Source organism: Pseudophryne corroboree, chromosome 4 (genome assembly GCF_028390025.1).
Source record: "Pseudophryne corroboree isolate aPseCor3 chromosome 4, aPseCor3.hap2, whole genome shotgun sequence".
Taxonomy (NCBI): domain Eukaryota; kingdom Metazoa; phylum Chordata; class Amphibia; order Anura; family Myobatrachidae; genus Pseudophryne; species Pseudophryne corroboree.
Genome location: NC_086447.1, coordinates 85,155,961 through 85,178,886, shown reverse-complemented (window position 1 = coordinate 85,178,886; position 22,926 = coordinate 85,155,961). Strand labels below are relative to the sequence as shown.

The window sequence follows — 22,926 nt, the reverse complement described above, 5'->3', positions numbered from 1 at the left end:
AGCAGGACACCCAATCTTGGCCCTCATTCCGAGTTGATCGGTCGCAAGGCGAATTTAGCAGAGTTACACACGCTAAGCCGCCGCCTACTGGGAGTGTATCTTAGCATCTTAAAATTGCGACCGATGTATTCGCAATATTGCGATCACAAACTACTTAGCAGTTTTAGAGTAGCTTCAGACTTACTCTGCCTGTGCGATCAGTTCAGTGCTTTTCGTTCCTGGTTTGACGTCACAAACACACCCAGCGTTCGCCCAACCACTCCCCCGTTTCTCCGGCCACTCCTGCGTTTTTTCCGGAAACGGTAGCGTTTTCAGCCACACGCCCATAAAACGCTGTGTTTCCGCCCAGTAACACCCATTTCCTGTCAATCACATTACGATCGCCGGAGCGATGAAAAAGCCCTGAGTAAAAATACTTTCTTCATAGCAAAGATACTTGGCGCAGTCGCAGTGCGAATATTGCGCATGCGCACTAAGCGGAATTTCACTGCGATGCGATGAAAAATACCGAGCGAACGACTCGGAATGAGGGCCCTTGTTGGGAGCATACAGGACAAACAGAGCCTCTGTTTTCCTAATCTGAGCCGTTCTGGCGACATAAATCTTCAAGCTCTGACCACATCCAGAGATTTTGACTCAGCGAAGGCGTCAGTAGCCACAGGCACCACAATAGGTTGGTTCATGTGGAAAGAGGAAACCACCTTCGGTAGAAATTGTTGACGTGTCCTCAATTCAGCTCTATCTTCATTGAAGATCAAATAAGGGCTCTTGTGAGACAAGGCCGCTAACTCAGACACCCGCCTTGCAGATGCAAAGGCCAACAGGATGACCACTTTCCAAGTGAGGAATTTCAACTCCACCTTCTGTAAAGGTTCAAACCAATGTGATTGAAGGAACTGCAACACCACATTAAGATCCCATGGTGCCACCGGAGGCACAAATGGAGGTTGGATGTGCAACACGCCTTTCACGAAAGTCTGAACTTCTGGAATGGAGGCCAATTGTTTCTGAAAGAAAACCGATAAGGCTGAAATCTGTACCTTAATTGAGCCCAATTTTAGGCCCGCATCCACACCTGCTGGTAGAAAATGGAGAAAACATCCTAGCCGAAACTCTTCCGTAGGGGCCTTCTTGGATTCACAACAAGAAACATATTTTCTCCAAATATGGTGGTAATGTTTAGACGTTACCCCTTTTCTGGCCTGAATAAGTGTGGGAATGACTTCACTGGGAATACCCTTACGGGCTAGGATTTTGTGCTCAACCGCCATGCCGTCAAACGTAGCCGCGGTAAGTCCTGATACACGCATGGCCCCTGTTGTAACAGGTCCTCATGCAGAGGAAGAGGCCAGGGATCTCCTATGAGTAATTCCTGAAGATCTGGATACCAAGCCCTCCTTGGCCAGTCTGGGACAATGAGGATCGCCTGAATCTTTGTTCTTTTTATGATCTTTAGAACTTTTGGAATGAGAGGAAGTGGAGGGAATACATACACCGACTGAAACACCCACGGTGTCAACAGTGCATCCACTGCAATTGCTTGAGGGTCCCTTGACCTGGAACAATATCTCTGAAGCTTCTTGTTGAGACAAGATGCGATCATGTCTACTTGAGGAACTCCCCAACGGCTTGTCACCTCTGCGAAGACTTCTTGGTGGAGGCCCCACTCTCCTGGATGGAGATCTGCTTCCCAGTTGTCCACTCCTGGAATGAAGATCGCTGACAGAGTGCTTGTATTCTTTTCCGCCCAGCGGAAAATCCTCTTGGCTTCTGCCATCGCCGCTCTGCTTTTCATTCCGCCCTGACGGTTTATGTACGCTACTGCTGTTACATTGTTTGACTGGATCAGTACAGGCAGATCTCGAAGAAGATGTTCCGCTTGTAGAAGGCCGTTGTAAATGGCCCTCAACTCCAGAACGTTTATGTGGAGACAAGTTTCCTGACTTGACCATCTTCCTTGGAAGTTTTCTCCCAGTGTGACTGCCCCCCAGCTTCGGAGGCTTGCATCCGTGGTCACTAGGATCCAGTCCTGGATCCGGAACCTGCGCCCCTCTAGGAGGTGAGACCCTGGTCTTGGAAGACAGGATTATCCTCCGATGCATGTGTAGGTGGGACCCGGACCACTTGTCCAACAGGTCCCACTGGAACACTCTGGCATATAACCTGCCAAACTGAATGGCCTCATAAGCCGCAACCATCTTCCCCAGCAACCGAATGCATTGATGGATTGACACTCTTGTTGGTTTCAGAATTTGTTTGACCAGAGCCTTTTCCACTGGAAGAAATACTCTCTGTAGTTCTGTGTCCAATATCATTCCCAAAAACGACAACCGCGTCGTCGGAATCAATTGCGATTTTGGCAAGTTTAGGAGCCAACCATGTTGCTGAAGAACTGTCAGGGAGAGTGCAACGTTTTGCACCAACTGGTCCCTGGATCTCGCCTTTATCAGGAGATTGTCCAAGTATGGGATAATCATGACTCCTTGCTTGCGAAGGAGAACCATCATCTCCGCCATCACTTTGGTGAAAATCCTCGGAGCCGTGGACAGACCAAACGGCAATGTCTGAAATTGGTAATGACAATCCTGAATTGCAAACCTCAGGTAAGCCTGATGCGGAGGATAAATGGGAACATGCAAGTAGGCATCTATTATGTCCACCGACACCATAAAATCCCCTTCCTTCAGACTGGAGATCACTGCCCGGAGAGACTCCATCTTGAATTTGAATTTCCTTAGGTAGAAATTTAGGGATTTCAGGTTTAGGATTGGTCTGACCGAGCCGTCCGGCTTCGGGACCACAAACAGGCTCGAATAAAAGCCTTCTCCCTGTTGTGACTGGGGAACCCTGACGATAACTTGATTTTGACACAACTTTTGTATTGCGTCACAAACTACCTCCCTGTCCGGAAGAGAAGCTGGTAAGGACGATTTGAAAAAACGGCGAGGGGGAATGTCTTGAAACTCCAGTTTGTACCCTTGGGATACTATTTGAAAATCCCATGGGTCCAGGTCCGAACGAACCCAGAACTGACTGAAGAGTTTGAGACGTGCCCCCACCAGTGCGGACTCCCGCAAAGAAGTCCGAACGTCATGCGGTGGAATTGGCAGAAGCCTGGGAGGACTTCTGCTCCTGGGAGCCCGACAAGGCTGGTGATCGTTTACCTCTTCCCCTTCCTCTAATAGCAAGGAAGGAAGAACCTCGGCCCTTTCTGTATTTATTGGGCCAAAAGGACTGCATCTGATAGTTGTGCGTTTTCTTTTGTTGTGGAGGAACATAAGGCAAAAAGGATGACTTACCCGCGGTAGCCGTAGATACCAAATCATCGAGGCCGTCACCAAACAAGGCCTTACCTTTATATGGTAGAGATTCCATACATTTCTTGGAATCAGCATCAGCATTCCATTGGTGAATCCACAATGTTCGCCTAGCTGAGACTGCCATGGCATTGGTCTTTGATCCCAAAAGGCCAATATCTCTTGCAGCTTCCTTTAGGTATGCTGCAGCGTCCTTGATATAACCCAGCGTCAAGAGGATGCTATCCCTATCTAGGGTATCTACATCAGAAGACAAGGTGACTCCCACTTTTCCCTATCCGCAGACGGAAACGGATAAGCTACCATAGTTCTTTTGGGAATCTGAAACTTTCTGACAGGACTTTCCCAGACTTTTTCAAATAGCGTGTTCAGTTCATGAGAGGGAGAATACGTTATCTCAGGTTTCCTTTCCTTATACATACAGACCCTTTTATCAGGGATGGCTGGGTCCTCAGTGATATTTAATACATCTTTAACCGCCACAATCATGTAGTGAATGCTTTTTGCCAATTTTGGATCTAATCTGGAATCGCTATAGTCGACACTGGAATCAGAGTCTGTGTTGGTATCAGTGTCTGCCAACTGGGCCAACATACGTTTTTGTGACCCTGAGGGGACCTGAACTTGCAATAACATATCTTCACAGATTTCTTCCATGCCTGGGTCTGAGACTCAGACTTATCCAACCTCTTACTGATAAGAGCCACATTAGCATTCAAGACGTTCAACACATTTACCCAATCAGGCGTCGGCGGTGCCGACAGGGTCACCCCCGCAGCCGTTTGTGTCCCTAATACAGCCTCCTCCTGGGAAGAGCCTTCAGCCTCAAACATGTTGACACACGTGCACCAATCACCCACAGACACACCGGGCATATAGGGGACAGACCCACAGTAAAGTCTGTCAGAGAGACACAGAGGGGATTTGCCAGCTCACAACCCAGTGCCAAATCAACGGGTCTGAAAACACCAAGACATTGCCTCAGATCTACAGCGCTTTAACTATCACGTATATTGCACCAATTTATACTGTGCCTCCCCCCCGTTTTGCACCCCTGATACTTGTCAGTGTGAGGAGGACCAGCGTCTCTGCAGCTTGTGGAGAGGAAATGGAGCCGTGAGGAGGAAGCCCCGCCCCCTTAATGGCGCGCTTCTGTCCCGCTTTTTTAATAATTATACTGGCAGGGGTTAGGACAGTGCCTTTGCACTAGTGTCCCCTCTTGCCAGTGGTAGATTGAAGATTTTTTTAGCTGCCCAGGGCGCCCCCCCCCCCCCCCCCACGCCCTGCACCCTGTAGTGCTGTGTGTGGGAGCTTGGCGCGCAGCGTCTGTTCGTTGCGCGGTACCTCAGAAAATGCCGTCACTGAAGAATTCTTCTTTTCTTCTGTTACTCACCTGTCTTCTGACTTCTGGCTCTGTAAGGGGGTGACGGACGGCTGCGGGAGTGAGCATCTAGGCGTACTCAGCGATCAGCACCCTCAGGAGCTAATGGTGTCCTGTAGCCAGAAGCAGAGCCATTGAACTCACTAGAAGTTGGTCATACTTCTCTCCCCACGAAGCAGGAAGACTGTTGCCAGCAGCCTCCCTGAAAATAAAAAACCTAACAAAAGTCTTTTTCAGAGAAACTCAGTAGAGCTCCCCTGTAGTGCATCCAGTCTCACTGGGCACAATTCTAAAACTGGAGTCTGGAGGAGGGGCATAGAGGGAGGAGCCAGTTCACACCCTTTGAAAGTCTTAAAATGCCCATGTCTCCTGCGGATCCCGTCTATACCCCCATGGTTCTATGGTGACCCCAGTATCCTCTAGGACGTATGAGAAATACTTCGTTTTGACAATGCGAAAAACTGCAGAGGCTGATCCTTATTTATAGCTGAAATGTCCACTGGACTGGATATGGAATATATATGCTGTTTTCAAACACTGCATGTGTTCATAAGTCACAAACTTAATGGTGTTCTTATTGAAAATGTGTGCACACACTATTTGAGATAAATGGGTAATTACCATACATATTTTGCCATTACGTCACCTCCAATTTATGTAATATTTAGAATGATCCCATGATTCGGCTCCCTCTGCTGGTGCTTATCCGTTTTTTGCAGACTATCTGGAGTTAAATCTTTTTCTGGAAACATCCACAGTGTTCAGGATCCCTCTGCTGGTGGTTAGCCGTATTTGCAGACACACTGGATACTGGTGGTCATTCCAAGTTGATCGCTCGCTAGCTGTTTTTAGCAGCTGTGCAAACGCTATGCCGCCTCCCACTGGGAGTGTATTTTAGCTTAGCAGAAGTGCGAACGAAAGGATCGCACCGCGGCTGCAAAATAATTTTGGGCAGTTTCAGAGTAGCTTCAGACCTACTCAGCACTTGCGATCACTTCAGACTGTTCAGTTCCGGATTTGACGTCACAAACACGCCCTGCGTTCGCCCAGCCACGCCTGCGTTTTTTCTGGCACACCTGCGTTTTTCTGAACACTCCCTGAAAACGGTCAGTTGACACCCAGAAACGCCCACTTCGTGTCAATCACTCTGCGGTCAGCAGTGCGACTGAAAAGCTTCGCAAGACCTTGTGTGAAACTACATCGGCCGTTGTAAAAGTACGTCATGCGTACACATTGCGCCACATACACATGCGCAGAAGTGCCGTTTTTTGCTTCATCGCTGCGAAACGAACATTTTCAGCTAGCGATCAACTCGGAATGATCCCCCACTAAGCGATGGATTCAAGCTGGTATTGGCATCACTGATATGGAGGTGATCGTCCCCGGCCCAGTCACCACGAAAACGCGTTTCTCCGCCTCCTAATACACTCAGCGGCTTCCTCAGTTCGAATAAGGAATGCAATTATCCTTATATTAGGAGCAGCAGACTGCACCATTATTAAATCTCCATCTTCTCGGTAGGTGCTGGCGCTGGAGGGTGTATATACTTGCCTGTACACTTGTGAGCGTGGAGGCAATTGTGTATACACACATTGTGTTTTTTTGCTGAATTATTTGACATAAACATGGGGCCATATAATACAAGCGAAGTATTGAGATCATTTTCTCTTAAATCCCCCACCCCACAAAATAGAAAAAAAAAAAATAGATTATTTTTACATTTGTTTCCATCAATTCATTAATACCAACTCATTATTGCCAGCAATGTGGTGTATCAAAATCGCGCGTGGACTAAATCATCGACAATATTTAGATATACAGTCAATAGTTCAACACCAGATGGTCGATAGGGTCAAAAGGTCGATATTCCCAACCATACCCTCTGGCAGCCTAACCCTAATCCTCCCCAAGTGCCTAACCCTAACCATCCCATCCAGCAGCCTAACCCTATCCCTCCCCAAGTGCCTAACCCTAACCATCCCCTCCAGCAGCCTAACCCTAACCCTCCCCCAAGTGCCTAACCCTAACCATCCCCTCCAGCAGCATAACCCTAACCCTCCCCCAAGTGCCTAACCCTAACCATCCCCTCCGGCAGCCTAACCCTAATCCTCCCCAAGTACCTAACCCTAACCATCCCCTCCGGCAGCCTACCCCTAATCCTCCCCAAGTACCTAAACCTAACCATCCCCTCCGGCAGCCTACCCCTAATCCTCCCCAAGTGCCTAACCCTAACCATCCCCTCCGGCAGCCTAACCTTAATCCTCCCCAAGGGCCTTACCCTAACCATCCCCTCCAGCAGCCTAACCCTATCCCTCCCCAAGTGCCTAACTCCTATCTCTAAAAATCAGTGAAAAACCCATGTAATTTTTTTTTTATGTGTCAACCATTTGCATGTCAACGTTTTGACCCTTTTTGCCTTTTGACCCTGTTAACCTATGGACTGTCAACCATCTGGCATCAACTTACTGACTGTCTATTTATTGTCTATCTACCATCCGGATACTTTCAAAATCACCATACAGTGGGCATGATTCAGAAATATATGTAAACCCAATGGTTTCCATACATCTCCAATGTTTGTGGGACTGTGCATGCGGAGAACGAGTCCAGGAAGATCGCGCGCAGTGCTCCCAAGCCACAGCCTCATTGCTGTGCCTGTTTGGAGGCAGCAGTGGGGGTTGTGCTGCTGCGTTTCCAAAAACAGGGGTGTTTCGGGAGTTCCGAGGCCATTGTCTGTGTCTTCCAACGCAAGTGGATAGGAGGCATCCATTCTGAGTTTAGGCTTACTCAGGTGGCCACTGGCCGATGCTACAAATATTGCTACCGATGGTCACGATGCTGACCCGATTCAGCATCTTTGGTCTCAGGCATCGGCTCTGTGATGGCACTTTTTTCCTTCAGACGTCTCCTGCAGGTATTAGCATATTTCTGCACAGCAGCTGCGTCCTAAGACACAGCTACTGTGCCAATGAATCCACCTCTGAAACAGTCCCAGTATATATTATTTCATTAACTTAAACTTACAAAAAAGGGAACCAAGATACAAACTAATTCAGTCAGTCAATTATACATGATGGAGGCAGCCATTTTGTGGGCTCAACCAATATTCATGAGACTGCAGCCTACATTCAGTCTGCAAAATGGATGCCTCTAGCTGCAGCAGGCAACTTGTACACTATTACAACCTACCGTACAGTACTCTCATACACAATCACAAATTACCTGATCCTTAAAGTTGAAGTGAATCTAGCTGTAATCACTATAGTGTTGTAGTGTTTAATACCATTTTATTTACTAACCTGTCAATCGGCGATAATGCCAACCTATGTGTGTGTGCTCCTTGCAGGTTTCACCAGCCACCAGACGGTGGCGCGCACAGCTGGCAATGTCCTCCTGAGACTAGCGGACAGTCTTATCCTGCCTTTAGGAGTGAGAGACTACGTAGACACATTGGAGAACTACTATAATCAGGCACTGACCTTCCAGACCAATCTTAACAAGTATAACATCTCCCTAGGTACGTGGTGAAAGTGCTGCCATAAAGGGGACAATCTTTTCCCTGGTCTGGATTTGTCAGCAAATTGCAGTTTTACTCTTCTTTTATAGTGTAATAATAGTATACTAATGTCAGCAGAGGTCAGAGGTACATGATAGATGGATGTTTCTGGTTTTGTATATGCCCAATGCACCATACGTATGCTGCAGTTTGCTGATACTTGTACAATGACCAATCCTTTCACTCATCCCTACCTTTATAATACACCTGCTACCATATAAGGTTCTCAACATCAAAAACTGAAACCCTCTGCAGCTCCGAACTGCAATGTTACAGGCTGGGTTTGAAAATTGACTGGAGCTGATTGCCTGGTACTTTTATCTCCTTCCACTTTATCTCTCACCAAGGCTAAGTAGTAGTACATAGACCTAATATTCTCTCTGCAAGGTTTAATACATTCCCAACCCCCCCCCCCACCCCACCCCCACAATTAGAAGTGAGAGCAATTATTTTAACGGTCGATACATTCCACCGGTATCAGATTCTAACGAGGCAAGTTTGCAGGGAACATTTGAAGGTTTGGAGACTAGAGGACAGTCTTGTGCGTGGGAGGGCATTCCACAGAGCACGTGCAGCCTGGAAGAAGTCGGGAATGTGAGCATGTTATGCGTGTGGGTGAGAGGTGCAGATCTTCCACAGAGTGAAGGGGGGGAGAGTTGGGAGATATGCTGAAGCAAGATAAGAGATGTATGATGCAGTAGTCTTGTTTATGGCTGTGTCTGTTATTTATTAGAAGTATTTGTATTGGATACAGGCAGCCAATGTAAGGACTGACAGAGCGGAAGAATGTCTTGCAAGGATAATCAGCCTAGCCGCTGCATTCAGATTAGATAGTAAGGGTGAGAGTCTGGTTAGGGGAAGGTCAGTATGGAGGCTATTGCTATATGTTGGAATGTTGAAGATAATGAGTACAGGAAATAAAGTTCTAGCAGTGTCCTGTGTGAGATTTTGCTAGTATGTTAGTAAATTGACCCCCTAGTCTCTTTGTCATATTGTATATTATCTGAAATGTAAGATATTTTTTGATAACACGCCCAATAGTTTTAATTAGAGATAAGAAGACCACTGCAGCGGATTCTACACAAGTTACAGTAATCGCTCTTCCTCTAACCCAATAACTCAACCACCGGTATTCATTATACTGTATTACTGAGAATAGGCTGCTCCCCATATGACATACAGTATAAGGCCAGGAAGATGCCAGAAGAGCTGTTTGCATGTATATAGAGTGTTTTCCTTGCAGTAGTATTAAACAGATATCTCTGCGTTCTAGAACCATTAAGGGCAGCTATTACCAGATACAACGCAGCCGCTGAGTCTTTGGAAGAGAAAATTAAACATCTTCAGGGTACAGATAAGAGGTGAGTTTTCAATATATTGCAAGTTCTAGAATAATTACAATTTAAAACAAGCTAAAGTCTACCTGTACTTCAGTAGGGTCTGGGGAAGTAGCAGTTGGAAGGTTCCCTTATGTACTTATATCTGCTATAGTTTTACATAATAAATGTGGATCTGTTCCCCCGCTAATGAAAAGTTACATTTAGAAACTGTGGCAATGCTTTGTGGTGCAGCGCATAGACTTTTGATATTTTTTGGGGGGTAGGGGAAGTGAGGGTGTGGCCACGCCTCCCAAATTTATTCTTGTCCCCTCCAGTACCCCGGCACATTCCCAGTCTTGATGGCCCTGACAGTGCTTAAGCTTGGCATTTGAACTTAGACAAGGATGGATTTAATGCAGGTATAGAAGGATAGAGTTCCTGAGGTCAGGAGCGGCTCAGCTTTGTGCTGTGAGTCAGTAGTGTTGGTTAATGGTATAGAGAGAGAATCCATCTAGCGATAGGTAGAGAAAAATGATCCATAATGAGGGGCAGCAGATTGTAGTGCTGGAGTAAGTGTCAGGACTAGTGATATGGTGTTATGCACACCAGTGCCTGCAGGAAAGTACTGGTGTTTGAACTGTTATGCAAAACAAATGGACTCACAGACAAACTGGGGAATATGACATAACGTACACAGAAGGTGATAGGGTAACAAAATACACACACAGTGAACAGAGAAGCCCAGAGGCTAAGGAACTGGGTATCTCCCTTGTATTAGAACTGCTCAGATGTAAAAAGCAAGATGTTGTGTTTTAATACGTAGAGAACCCGAAATGCTGTTGCTAAGGGCAACAGCAAAACCCTAAAGGGTTACCAACGGGTGTGGCAGTAAACTCCTTGGTCAGAGATGGAATGATAGACACAAGGAGAGCCTCCACAATCCTGATTCTCACTTGCAGTGCACAGGTTTAAGCTTACTGCCACTAAACTGACCCCTGACACCTAGCACAGTGAGACAGGATTAGACAGGCAAGTGTTAGAATACAGCCGCAAACTTGCTAAGTTCACAGAGTAATAACAGAACCCCAGCAAGCTAAACGACTGACTCCAGTCTTACTGCTAGGTCTGGATTGGCAGAGTGTAATACCAAATCCCCAGGCCTATTTGCAGTAAGCAACAAACAAATACAAAGCTACACAGTACTGGCTAACTTTCATGAACTGACTAACCAACAGAGATTCAGCAGCATCTGCTTACCCTGAAAAGAGGCCTTATAAAGCAGGTGCTGTCCACGCCCCACTCAGACCTCACAGACTGTGAGCACAAAAACCAGCACCGGATCCCCTGCCTATAGAGCCTATAACCACTGCACAGCAAAAGACCCGAACCGGAGTATCAGCTGCGCTCAGGTTACTCCACTAGCACTTGTCTCCCGGTTGCCATGACGACGTGGCAGCACAGGGCAGGAGACCCTAACAGTACCCCCCCTCTGACGAGGGGTCAAAGAACCCCTACCACCGGGTTTATCGGGGAACTGCGAGAAGAAAGAGCGTATCAGTCTGGGGGCATGAAGATCACAACTGCGCACCCACGACCGCTCCTCCGGGCCATACCCCTTCCAGTGCACCAAAAATGACAGCCGACCCCGAACCACCTTGGAGTCAAGAATCCTTTCAACAACAAACTCCCTCTGGCCACGTATCAGAAGAGGGGAAGGTCTTCCACTGGAAGAAGGATTACTAATCGCCCATTTTAAAAGGGAACAATGAAATGTTTTATTGATACCCAAAGAACGGGGCAGATCTAACTGAAATGCCACCGGATTGATAACCCTGGTGATCTTATAAGGGCCGATGAACCGGGGCCCTAACTTATGAGATGGCTGTCTCAACTTCAAATTCTTGGTAGACAACCAGACGAAGTCTCCTAATTTGAAGCTGCAGGGTCTTTTCCGCTTATCAAAAACCCTTTTGGTCACTAATGACACAGACACAAGGGCTTTCTTCACTTTCCGCCAAATACCTCTAAGGACCGAAACCACAGAGGAACCACCAGGCGTGGAGTCCAGGGGGTCAAAAGAATTGGCCTTAGGATGATGCCCATACACACAAAGGAAGGGAGAGATCCCTGTAGCAGAGTGAGCCGCGTTGTTATAGGCAAACTCCGCCATGGACAGATGAGCAACCCAGTCAGTCTGACACTTGGAGACATAACACCTGAGGAACTGCTCCAAGGACTGGTTCACCCTTTCAGTCTGCCCATTAGACTGCGGATGGTAGCCTGACGACAAGCTGACAGAAATCTGGAGATCGGAACAAAATGCCCTCCAGAATTTGGCCACAAACTGGGATCCGCGGTCAGAGACCACATCAAGTGGCAACCCGTGGAGACGCACAACATGCAGCATAAATAATTCAGACAGGCGTCTGGCTGATGGCAGCCCAACCAGTGGAACGAAGTGCGCCATCTTCGAAAACCTGTCAACGACAACCCAGATGGCTGTCATCCCCGAGGATTTGGGCAAGTCCACCACAAAATCCATTGAAATGTGGGTCCATGGCTTAGATGGGATAGAGAGTGGATGTAATGGGCCAACAGGAACCCCTCTAGGAGTCTTATTTCGGGCACAGATGTCACATGCCCGAACCCACTGATCCACATCCTTAGCCACCGAGGGCCACCACACCGCCCTAGATAGCAACTCCCGAGTTCTGGCAATACCCGGGTGACCTGCCGACTTCTTGGCATGGAATTCCAGGAACACTCGCTGTCTTAACCTAGGAGGCACAAACAAAAGACCTACCGGAAGGTCTGGAGGAGCCTGCTCCTGTGCTCTAAGGACTAATGATAAGAGGTCCTGGGTAATACCCACTTTAATACATGATGGGGAAACAATGGGCAACGGCTCCTCGGTGGTCTCCTGGATTGGAGCAAAACTCCGCGAGAGCGCATCAGCCTTGATGTTTTTTGACCCAGGGCGATATGTTATCAAAAAATTAAAGCGAGCAAAAAACAAAGCCCATCGTGCCTGCCTGGCATTGAGACGCTTCGCTGACTCTAAATATGCCAGATTCTTATGGTCAGTGAGAATTGAGACCACAAACTTAGCCCCCTCAAGCCAGTGTCTCCACTCCTCGAGTGCATCCTTAATAGCCAACAATTCCCGGTTACCCACGTCATAATTCATCTCGGCAGGCGAAAATTTACGGGAAAAGTAAGCACAGGGATGAAGGCGATTATCAGACACTCCCATCTGAGAAAGCACTGCCCCAATACCCATCTCAGAGGCATCCACCTCCACCACAAAAGGACGCTCTGGATCTGGGTGTCGCAGCACCTTGGCCGAAACAAATGCCCTTTTGAGACGGGCAAAAGCCGCTTTAGCTTCACAAGACCAGTGAGCAACATCCGCCCCTTTCTTAGTGAGTGCCACCAAGGGCGCCACTATAGACGAAAATCCAGCGATAAATCGTCTATAAAAATTCGCAAAGCCCAGGAAACGCTGAAGCGCCTTCAAACTAGTGGGCTGCACCCAATCCAGGACTGCCTGTACCTTGGAACCCTCCATTTGGAAACCTTCTGGGGAGATAATATATCCTAGAAATGCGATTTGCTGAACTTCAAATTCGCACTTCTCCAGCTTCGCCCCAAGCCGGTGGTCTCTGAGTTTCTGGAGGACTAAGCGTACATGCTTCCGATGTTCCTCCAGGGAATGGGAGAAGATTAGGATGTCATCTAAGTATACAACTAAGAATCTATCCAAATATTCCCTGAGCACATCATTCATGAAATCCTGGAAGACTGCCGGGGCATTACAGAGCCCAAAAGGCATCACCAAATATTCATAATGCCCTGAGTGGGTATTAAAGGCAGTCTTCCATTCATCCCCCTCTCTTATTCGGATTAGATTGTACGCACCGCGTAGGTCAATCTTAGAAAAAATGGTGGCAGTACGAAGCTGGTCAAACAAGACCGAAATGAGAGGCAGTGGGTATGAGTTTTTAATCGTGATACGGTTCAATTCCCTGAAGTCGATGCAGGGTCGCAACGAACCGTCCTTTTTACCCACGAAGAAGAACCCCGACCCAACTGGAGACTGTGAAGGTCTGATAAATCCCTTAGCCAAGTTCTCCTGAATGTACTCTGCCATAGCCTGAGTCTCAGGACGTGACAGGGAGTACAACCTGCTCTTGGGAAGCTTAGCATTTGGCAACAAATCAATGGCACAGTCATAGGGGCGATGGGGAGGTAGTACCTCTGCAACTTTTTTGGAGAACACGTCCGCAAAATCTGCATAACACCCTGGCAATCCTGGCAAACTTAGCTGCGAGAGCCTGACTGGAAGGCTCAAGCAACTCCTGAAACAATCAGTACCCCAACTAAGAATCTCCCCAGAGACCCAGTCAAATTGAGGATTGTGGGCCCTTAACCAGGGTAACCCCAACACCAATGGGGCAAAAGTACAGACAGTCACATAAAAGGACAATTTTTCAGAGTGTGTGGCTCCAATAAACAAAGAAATCTGGCTAGTGCAAGAGGTAATTTTACCTTGGGATAATGGTTCCCCGTTTAACCCACAAATCTCAATTTCCGATGCCAAGGGTACTAAGGGAATAGAGTGTTTTAGGGCGAATTGGCGGTCCATAAAAACCCCGTCGGCCCCACTGTCCACAAAGGCCTCAGTCTTGACAGTTTGACCGAGGATCTTCAAGGTCACCGGAATGATAAAAGTCTTCTTGGGAAATTCTGACTTCTGGCCTGACAGGATATTTCCCATCACCCTCAGGCCCTGAAGTTTTCCGGCTTTTCTGGGCATGATACTACCACATGACCTTTATTCCCACAGTACAAACACAACCCCTGCTGTCTCCTCCGCGTCTTCTCACGCGAGGAGAGGCGGGTAGCCCCAATCTGCATAGGCTCCTCAGAAAATTCCTCAGAGTCTGAGGTTCCCTTGGGAAGGAAGGAAATCTCAGTCTCCCTTTCAAGCCTACGCTCTCTCAGCCGTCTATCCACCCGGATGGATAACTGCATGAGCTGATCCAAGCTATCAGGCAAGGGATATTGTACCAGTTGGTCCTTTATCTGGTTAGAAAGACCTCTTCGGTACTGGTGTCTCAGGGCTGGGTCATTCCACTGGGTATCATGGGCCAACCTCCGAAACTCCGTACAGTAAACCTCAACTGGCCTTCGCCCTTGCTTAAGGATCGAAATCTGAGCCTCGGCTGAGGCCGTCTTGTCAGGGTCATCATACAACATGCCCAGTGCCGTAAAAAAAGCATCAACACTTTTAAGCGACGGACAGTCAGGCTGCAACCCATATGCCCAGACCTGTGGGTCTCCTTGTAGCAAGGAAATCACTATGCCCACCCGCTGAATCTCCGACCCAGAAGACTGAGGCCTAAGCCGGAAGTATAGCTTGCAGCTCTCCTTGAAACAAAAGAACTGCGAGCGATCTCCAGAAAAACGATCCGGGAGATTTACTTTCGGCTCCTTAACCCCTGCAGGTGCTGCTGCTGCGGGAGCTCCGCCAGCAGCCTGGGAGGTGTGCATTTTAATGGACAAATCATTAAATTGTCGAGTCAGGACCTGCACCTGATCGACCACCTGTTGCAACGTATTTTGAGGGGTATGCTCCATATTCCCACAAAATTTCAACAGGAGTATTAGGCTGCTGAATATGTTATGCACACCAGTGCCTGCAGGAAAGTACTGGTGTTTGAACTGTTATGCAAAACAAATGGACTCACAGACAAACTGGGGAATATGACATAACGTACACAGAAGGTGATAGGGTAACAAAATACACACACAGTGAACAGAGAAGCCCAGAGGCTAAGGAACTGGGTATCTCCCTTGTATTAGAACTGCTCAGATGTAAAAAGCAAGATGTTGTGTTTTAATACGTAGAGAACCCGAAATGCTGTTGCTAAGGGCAACAGCAAAACCCTAAAGGGTTACCAACGGGTGTGGCAGTAAACTCCTTGGTCAGAGATGGAATGATAGACACAAGGAGAGCCTCCACAATCCTGATTCTCACTTGCAGTGCACAGGTTTAAGCTTACTGCCACTAAACTGACCCCTGACACCTAGCACAGTGAGACAGGATTAGACAGGCAAGTGTTAGAATACAGCCGCAAACTTGCTAAGTTCACAGAGTAATAACAGAACCCCAGCAAGCTAAACGACTGACTCCAGTCTTACTGCTAGGTCTGGATTGGCAGAGTGTAATACCAAATCCCCAGGCCTATTTGCAGTAAGCAACAAACAAATACAAAGCTACACAGTACTGGCTAACTTTCATGAACTGACTAACCAACAGAGATTCAGCAGCATCTGCTTACCCTGAAAAGAGGCCTTATAAAGCAGGTGCTGTCCACGCCCCACTCAGACCTCACAGACTGTGAGCACAAAAACCAGCACCGGATCCCCTGCCGTGCACAGAGCCTATAACCACTGCACAGCAAAAGACCCGAACCGGAGTATCAGCTGCGCTCAGGTTACTCCACTAGCACTTGTCTCCCGGTTGCCATGACGACGTGGCAGCACAGGGCAGGAGACCCTAACATATGGTGGATGAGACGCAATTGCAGCACACACTAGGGTAAGAAGTGAGTAGTAACGGGCCTGGGGGAGACCTTTCCTGCAGCTCTGGGCCTAGGGGAGACCTTTCCTTCCAGCCGGCAATGTCGCCAGCCAGAATCCAAGAAAATCAGGACTATTCCCACTCGCGGGTATCCACGACACCCATAGAGTGGGAATAGATCCTGTGGCAAGTGCAGCGAGCCACCGAGTCCTCAAGAGGACTCTTGGTGCTCGCCCCACTGCTGGCATTCTGGCGGGCGGGATGCCACTGTCGGGATATGGACAGCCGGCATCCCGCCCGCCGGTAAATCGTATGTATTCCCTGACAAATGCTTAGTTTATTCACATTTATTATAGAGTACCCTGTGTTTCCATGAGCAAATTGTCATGTGGGGGTAAATGGCATGACCCAATAGCCAGCGATAGGCCCTGGGAGGGACACACTGAAGCTGATGTTCCCAGGGTTGCAGTGTTCCAGGGCTATAGCTGGTTAAGGGGTTAGAAGCACTGAATTATGAGGAAAGACTTACAAGGTTAGATATGTTTACACTGGAAAAGAGGCGACTGACAGGGGACATTATTAATATTTATAAATACATAAAGGGACAATACAAGGATTTATAAGACAATCTGTTTATAAAAAAAAAAAATGCTATGCAGGACACGTGGACACCCCCTGAGGTTAGAAGAGAAAAAAATTTCATACACAATGGAGGAAAGGGTTCTTCACAGTAAGAGCAGTAATTCTCTGTCAGAGAAGGTAGTAATGGTGGACTCAGTCAATAAGTTTAAAAATGGATTAGATAAATTCCTAACTGATAGAAATATCCAAGGATACAGCATTTAAATGAAGTAAAATTTTATAATACAGGTTGAGCTCGATGGACATTTTGTCTTTTTTCAACCTCATCAACTATATTTCTATGTTACTATGGTGTGTCTATATTAGGGGTTGGCATAGGATATAGCTATCTTCTACCCACATGCCACCTTTCCTAAGACATCACTGGAAAGATGACGCCGTGGGCAACAGGTATGGGGCAGAGGCAGAAGGTTGGGTGCACTGCTCACTGGCTCCCGTCTCTTACAGCGCCTCTGGCAAGTACACTATTTGCCCCTATCTGTGCTATAACCAGCGGATCTGGATCGGTAGTTACCATATGTCAAGAATCTTGTACTTGTGAATACGGAGTCAGGTTGAAGTCTGTATCGGCTGCTGAGATCTCGCCCCAGAGTTGATGCAGTTGGAATTCAGGCTGATGAGAGGAGACTGTAGATTAACCAGGCTTGTAATTTGGTGTCCCTCGTTGACATGTACGGTAAGTGACCCCTCTGCAGGGAAGTCCACGCCGATTTGTGACACCATATACTGTAGGGTTATATTAGAAGCATATCACTACTTGGCCCATAATTTATTATCAATAAAGATATTATCCTTTGGTTTCTAGTGCTGTGAAGGACACATGATGCAGAGTCCCATTAATGTATAAATATCGTCTATCTATATTTCTAGGCCACTCGAGATCCGAATGATAAATGACCAACTAATGCTGCTGGACCGAGCTTTCATCAATCACTTGGCTTTCCCAGGCCGGTTGTATTTCAGGTACATATTGCTATGGGGTTCAAAACAAATGTACACAAATTCTTAATAATTGCATTATACTTTGTTTCACATTGGCCTACATGCATATCCTTCTGTTTTCTTCACTGACTCTTTTTATAGTTTGATTAAAAAAACTGACCAGTTCCACATTTGACCTTAAGAGAATCATAGTAACTGGGCACACCAAGCACCTTCCACCCAGATTCCTGCCGTTACTAGAGTGTAGTACAACCAGCGGTGCTGAGAGAGAAGAGTGCTGCCAACACTGCCGGCACCAACTGGCCTAGTTACTCATGTACTGTAGATAGGATGGCTGGGTCAGTGATGCAGCCCCTGTTACAATTCACCAGGACTTCTTATCAAAAGAGAGAGATATGAGACCAGAGATTTTTGAGAGATTTAAAAGAGAAAGAGGTTTGAGAGAAAGAGAGAGAGGGAAAGAGAGAGAGAGAGAGAGAGAGAGAGAGAGAGAGAGAATGAAAATTAGTTAGAGAGAGGGAAAGGAAGAGAATGAGAAGGGTAGAGAGAGGGGGAGAGAGAAAAAGAAAGGGAGAGAAACAACTAGAAAGAGGGGGAGAGAGAGAGAGAATGATGGGGGGGAGGAGATAGCATGAGAGGTAGTGAGAACAAATGAGAGAAATGAAGTGAGAGGGAAAGAGAATGAAAGAGGAAGATAGAAGGTAAGTGAGAGATAGAGAATGAGAGAGAGAGCAAAGGAGAGGGAGAGAACAAGATGGGGAATGAGACAGAGGGAGAGAGAATGAGATGTAGAGAGAGAGATAGAAAACCAGAAAGTGGGAGAATGAGAGAACGAGAGGGAGAGAGATCAAGAGAGAATAAGAGAGAGAGGGGGAGAGAGAGAATGAGAGGGAGAGAGAACAAACAGCGGCAGAGTGAATGAGAGAGAGAACAAGATGCAGAGAGAGAACAAGAGAGAATAAGAGAGAGAGAAAGAGAGAGAGAATGAGAGGGGAGGAGAGAACCAGATGGAGAGAGAGAGAGGCAGAGAACAAAAGAGTGAAAGAGAGAGAGACAACAAAAGAGAGAGGGAGCGAGAATGAGATGGAGAGAGATAGAAAACCAGAAAGTGGGAGAAAGAGAGAACGAGAGGGAGAGAGATCAAGAGAGAATAAGAGAGAGAGGGGGGGGGGGGAATGAGATGGAGAGAGAACAAACAGCGGCAGAGTGAATGAGAGAGAGAACAAGATGTAGAGAGAGAACGAGAATAAAAGAGAGAATGAGAGAGAGAGAGAGAGAGAGAGAGAGGGGGAGAGAGAACCAGATGGAGAGAGAGAGAGAGACAGAGAACAAGAGTGGAAGAGAGAGAGAACAAGAGAAAGAGGGAGCGAGAACATTTTGCACCTCTGAAGGCTCTGTGGTAGGAGAAAGGAGGAAACTGGTGGAGGTGTTGCTAAGGAGTAGCGGTTGTCTTTATGGAAAGCTGCTTCCTTTAGGGCAATAGCTGGTACATTGCTTAAAACCATCACATTGTGTTTCCTCAACAAATATACTGATATACTGTATGTCAACATACATGGTCACTTTTTTTTATGTGTGTATCCATAGTCACGTTCTCTATGCCACCCGAGTTTCCAGTTCCGTGGCAACCTTTCCCGGTCTTGCAGATGCCTACCAGACAGCTCTGGAAACCAACCTCCAAAATCACTGGGATCTTGTCCATCAGCAGCTGACAATCACCATCCAGGCTGTGGAGAACGCTGCCTCAACCTTGGAGACTGTCGCCGATATATAGACTGGAAATAACTCAGACACTATTCAGCAGAGACCTGCAGAGGACACAGACGAGTTTTCCTCTTGGGAATCCACTCTGGGTGGCCGGTACTGAAGAAACAAACCAGCTGCCTGTTATTCATTATGCCTAATTAATGACGTTAGCATAGATAATACAACAATGACACTGGCAGTGTGAAGGGCCTGGGAACGTTAGCTGGAGGTGGCTGTCTTGGTGGATGTAGACCTGGGGGTCCACCCTCTTCTTGCAGTAGGGATTCTGCAGATTCTACAGCCATCTGTTACTTTAGCTGAGCTCACAGTAGTAAGTCTTCATCTATCATATAAGATCGGTGTCATTCATTGTCTCCCAAAGTTACATGTCCCTAATACCTATTTATACAATATTACCCATAATATACAGTACAATATTTCATTCATCCTGCCCGGTAAAGCTGCATGGCAATCACCGGGGTTCACATACGGACCTGGAACCAAAACTACTGTATGCACTGTTTACCCAACACGTGGCACCCTGGTTTATAGATGTTACTATTAGAAATTGTTTTTTATATATACTGTATATAGTGTCTAAGGGATCTATTCATGAAGTAGTGAAAAGTGTAGAGAAGTGAGCCAGTGGAGAAGTTGGCCATGGCAACCAATCAGCTGCTCCGTACAATTGTACAGTATGCAAATTATAAATGTTACTTCAATGCTGATTGGTTGCCATGGGCAACTTCTCCACTGGCTCACTTCTCCACTCTTTCACTACTTCATGAATAGACCCCTATATTGCTTTGCCACAAGAGAGATACATTGACAACATTTCCTGGAAACTGATGCCAAACAGTTCATTCCCGGCCGTAGGGTGTATGCACTCTCATGGGTTTGCTGTATGTTCTAAAGAGCGGTAGAATATATAGATTCTGATGTGCGGCTGTAGGAAATAAGATTGTTCCCTGCACAGAGTCCTACAACAGCAGGTGTCTTTATTGTTTTAAAATAAGACTAAAATAAATATTAATAATAACAAATCGGTATTCTCCTCCGCTAAATAAATACCCAGCACCATACTAGGGCTAATTCACATTATAACAGGGGAACCCACACCATGCGCCCGCCTGCTGCAGTGCGACCGACCCCACCTGGCAATCTAGTACTGGTTGACATTTTTTTAGTGATCCCCTATGCCCCCCGCTCCAGACATCGGCGTATGTTTATCTAGAAAGGAAACTTGTATATTAAATGCTAAAATCTGCTGTTTAAAATAATAATGTCAACTGAATGAAATAAAGTGTATAACTACGGCACCAACAGAATATATAGTGGTATACAGTATTTCCTACAATAAAATGCACAAATGAAGTAATGGTAGACGTATAATTTGGTTATGGTGGCAGATATTACATTTAACAAATCTAGCCCTCTCTACCCTTTGTCTTACTTCTTCACCTCCTTCTTCAACATTGTGTCCACTTCTTCTCTCTTTAGGTCAGACCAGTGGTTCCCAAACTTTAATCACAGAGCCCTAGCGTATCAGATTTTTTTCACGGCACCCTAGGCTTACCGTTAATTTAATATTTTTTTTCAATATATATCAATAAAGTAAATGGTGCCTACTTGTCATCCTGAGGGTCAGTTATGTGGTGGTGCACAGCTGTGCTTCTGATTGTCCACATGTGTTATGATTGGCAGCCACTAACACTTCTTTGCCTATCACTTTGACCATAAATAATTTGATTTGGTCCTGAACCACCAACCCGAGGCACCCCTGCAAGAGCCTTGCGGCACCCCACAGTGCCAAGGCACACAGTTTGGGAACCATTGGACTGTATTTTGCATGATTGGTAACTCTGGCTGCCCTGCACCATGAACCAGTAACATACAGTAAATGTCGGTCAGTTTTACCATAATAGAAAAGCAAAAAAGGTAATGGAAAAACGCAAGGGAATCCGGTAGGAAGAAGGAAATGTAGGGATCATGGTGGTCATTCCGAGTTGTTCGCTCAGTAATTTTCTTCGCATCGCAGCGATTTTCCGCTAACTGCGCATGCGCAATGTTCGCACTGCGACTGCGCCAAGTAATTTTGCTATGAAGATTGGTATTTTACTCACGGCACTACAAGGTTTTTTCTTCGTACTGGAGATCGGAGTGTGATTGACAGGAAGTGGGTGTTTCTGGGCGGAAACTGGCCGTTTTATGGGTGTGTGTGAAAAAACGCTACCGTTTCTGGGAAAAACGCGGGAGTGGCTGGAGAAACGGATGAGTGTATGGGCGAACGCTGGGTGTGTTTGTGACGTCAAACCAGGAACGACAAGCACTGAACTGATCGCAGATGCCGAGTAAGTCTGGAGCTACTCAGAAACTGCACAGAGATGTCTTTTCGCAATATTGCGAATCTTTCGTTCGCAATTTTGCTAAGCTAAGATTCACTCCCAGTAGGCGGCGGCTTAGCGTGTGCAATGCTGCTAAAAGCAGCTTGCGAGCGAACAACTCGGAATGAGGGCCCATGTGTCTCATGATTTTTGAAAACGGACATAGGGCCTAATTCAGAGTTGAGCGTAGCAGCAACTTTGTTGGCAGTTGGGAAAAACCTTGTGCACTGCAGGGGGGGGGGGGGGGGGGGGCAGAAATAACATGTGCAGAGAGAGTTAAATTTGGGTGGTGTGTGTTCAAACTGAAATCTAAATTGCAGTGTAAAAATAAAGCAGCCAGTATTTACCCTGCACAGAAACAATATAACCCACCCAAATCTAACTCTCTCTGGAATTGGAATTTGGTTTTATTGTCGTTAAATATTCGCATATACCCATGAACAATCAATTAAACAATCAATTAAATTTTCATGTAAGCAAAAAACAAACACCACAAAATATATATACCAGAAAGAACAATACCGTAAGATACTTTAAAAGAGCCATAGAGACATAGTAACACATAGACAGATACAACAATCCTATCTACATTTACAACCATTAAGCATTGTTATAGCCCTAGGAAAAAAGCTATCTTTCAGCCGGCTGGTCTTACACAATATCGATCTATAGTGTAAGTTTGAAGGAAGCAGAATAATACCCCTTTTCCACTACAGTAGCTCGGGTCGCAGCCGTGTCGCCTGACACTGCTGCGACCCGTGCTTCAGCCCCCTACAGACAGCGCTCACCAACCCGGCAATTGCCGGGTTGGTGACGCGGCTAGTGACGCGGCAGGGGCTGCTTGGGAGATCACAGAATCTCCCAGCGCCGTCCTCCCATACACTGTGAACGGGAGCCGTGTCACCTCGACACGGCTCCCGTTCACACTAGACAGCTAGCCGGGTTGAACAGCTAGCTACTCAGGTAGGATTCCCGGATCACTTGATCCGGGAATTTGCCGGGGGACCCTTTTCCACTAGGGAAAAACACGGGTAAATGCGCGCCCCCGCGCAT

The 22,926-nt window shown here is 46.8% G+C and overlaps 1 protein-coding gene across 1 annotated transcript in view; it reads left to right on the top strand.

Annotated features, from left to right (window-relative positions):
• The window catches only part of LOC134908946 (aminopeptidase NAALADL1-like), a 117,885-nt gene extending 97,753 nt beyond the window's left edge, over positions 1–20,132 (top strand). The window contains exons 16-19 of the mRNA XM_063915217.1: positions 8,045–8,215; positions 9,528–9,615; positions 17,672–17,764; positions 19,331–20,132. Coding sequence (XP_063771287.1) covers positions 8,045–8,215; positions 9,528–9,615; positions 17,672–17,764; positions 19,331–19,517 — 539 coding nt within the window. The 3' untranslated portion in view covers positions 19,518–20,132. The remainder of the gene's footprint in view (positions 1–8,044; positions 8,216–9,527; positions 9,616–17,671; positions 17,765–19,330) is intronic.
• The last annotated feature ends 2,794 nt before the right edge of the window (positions 20,133–22,926 follow it).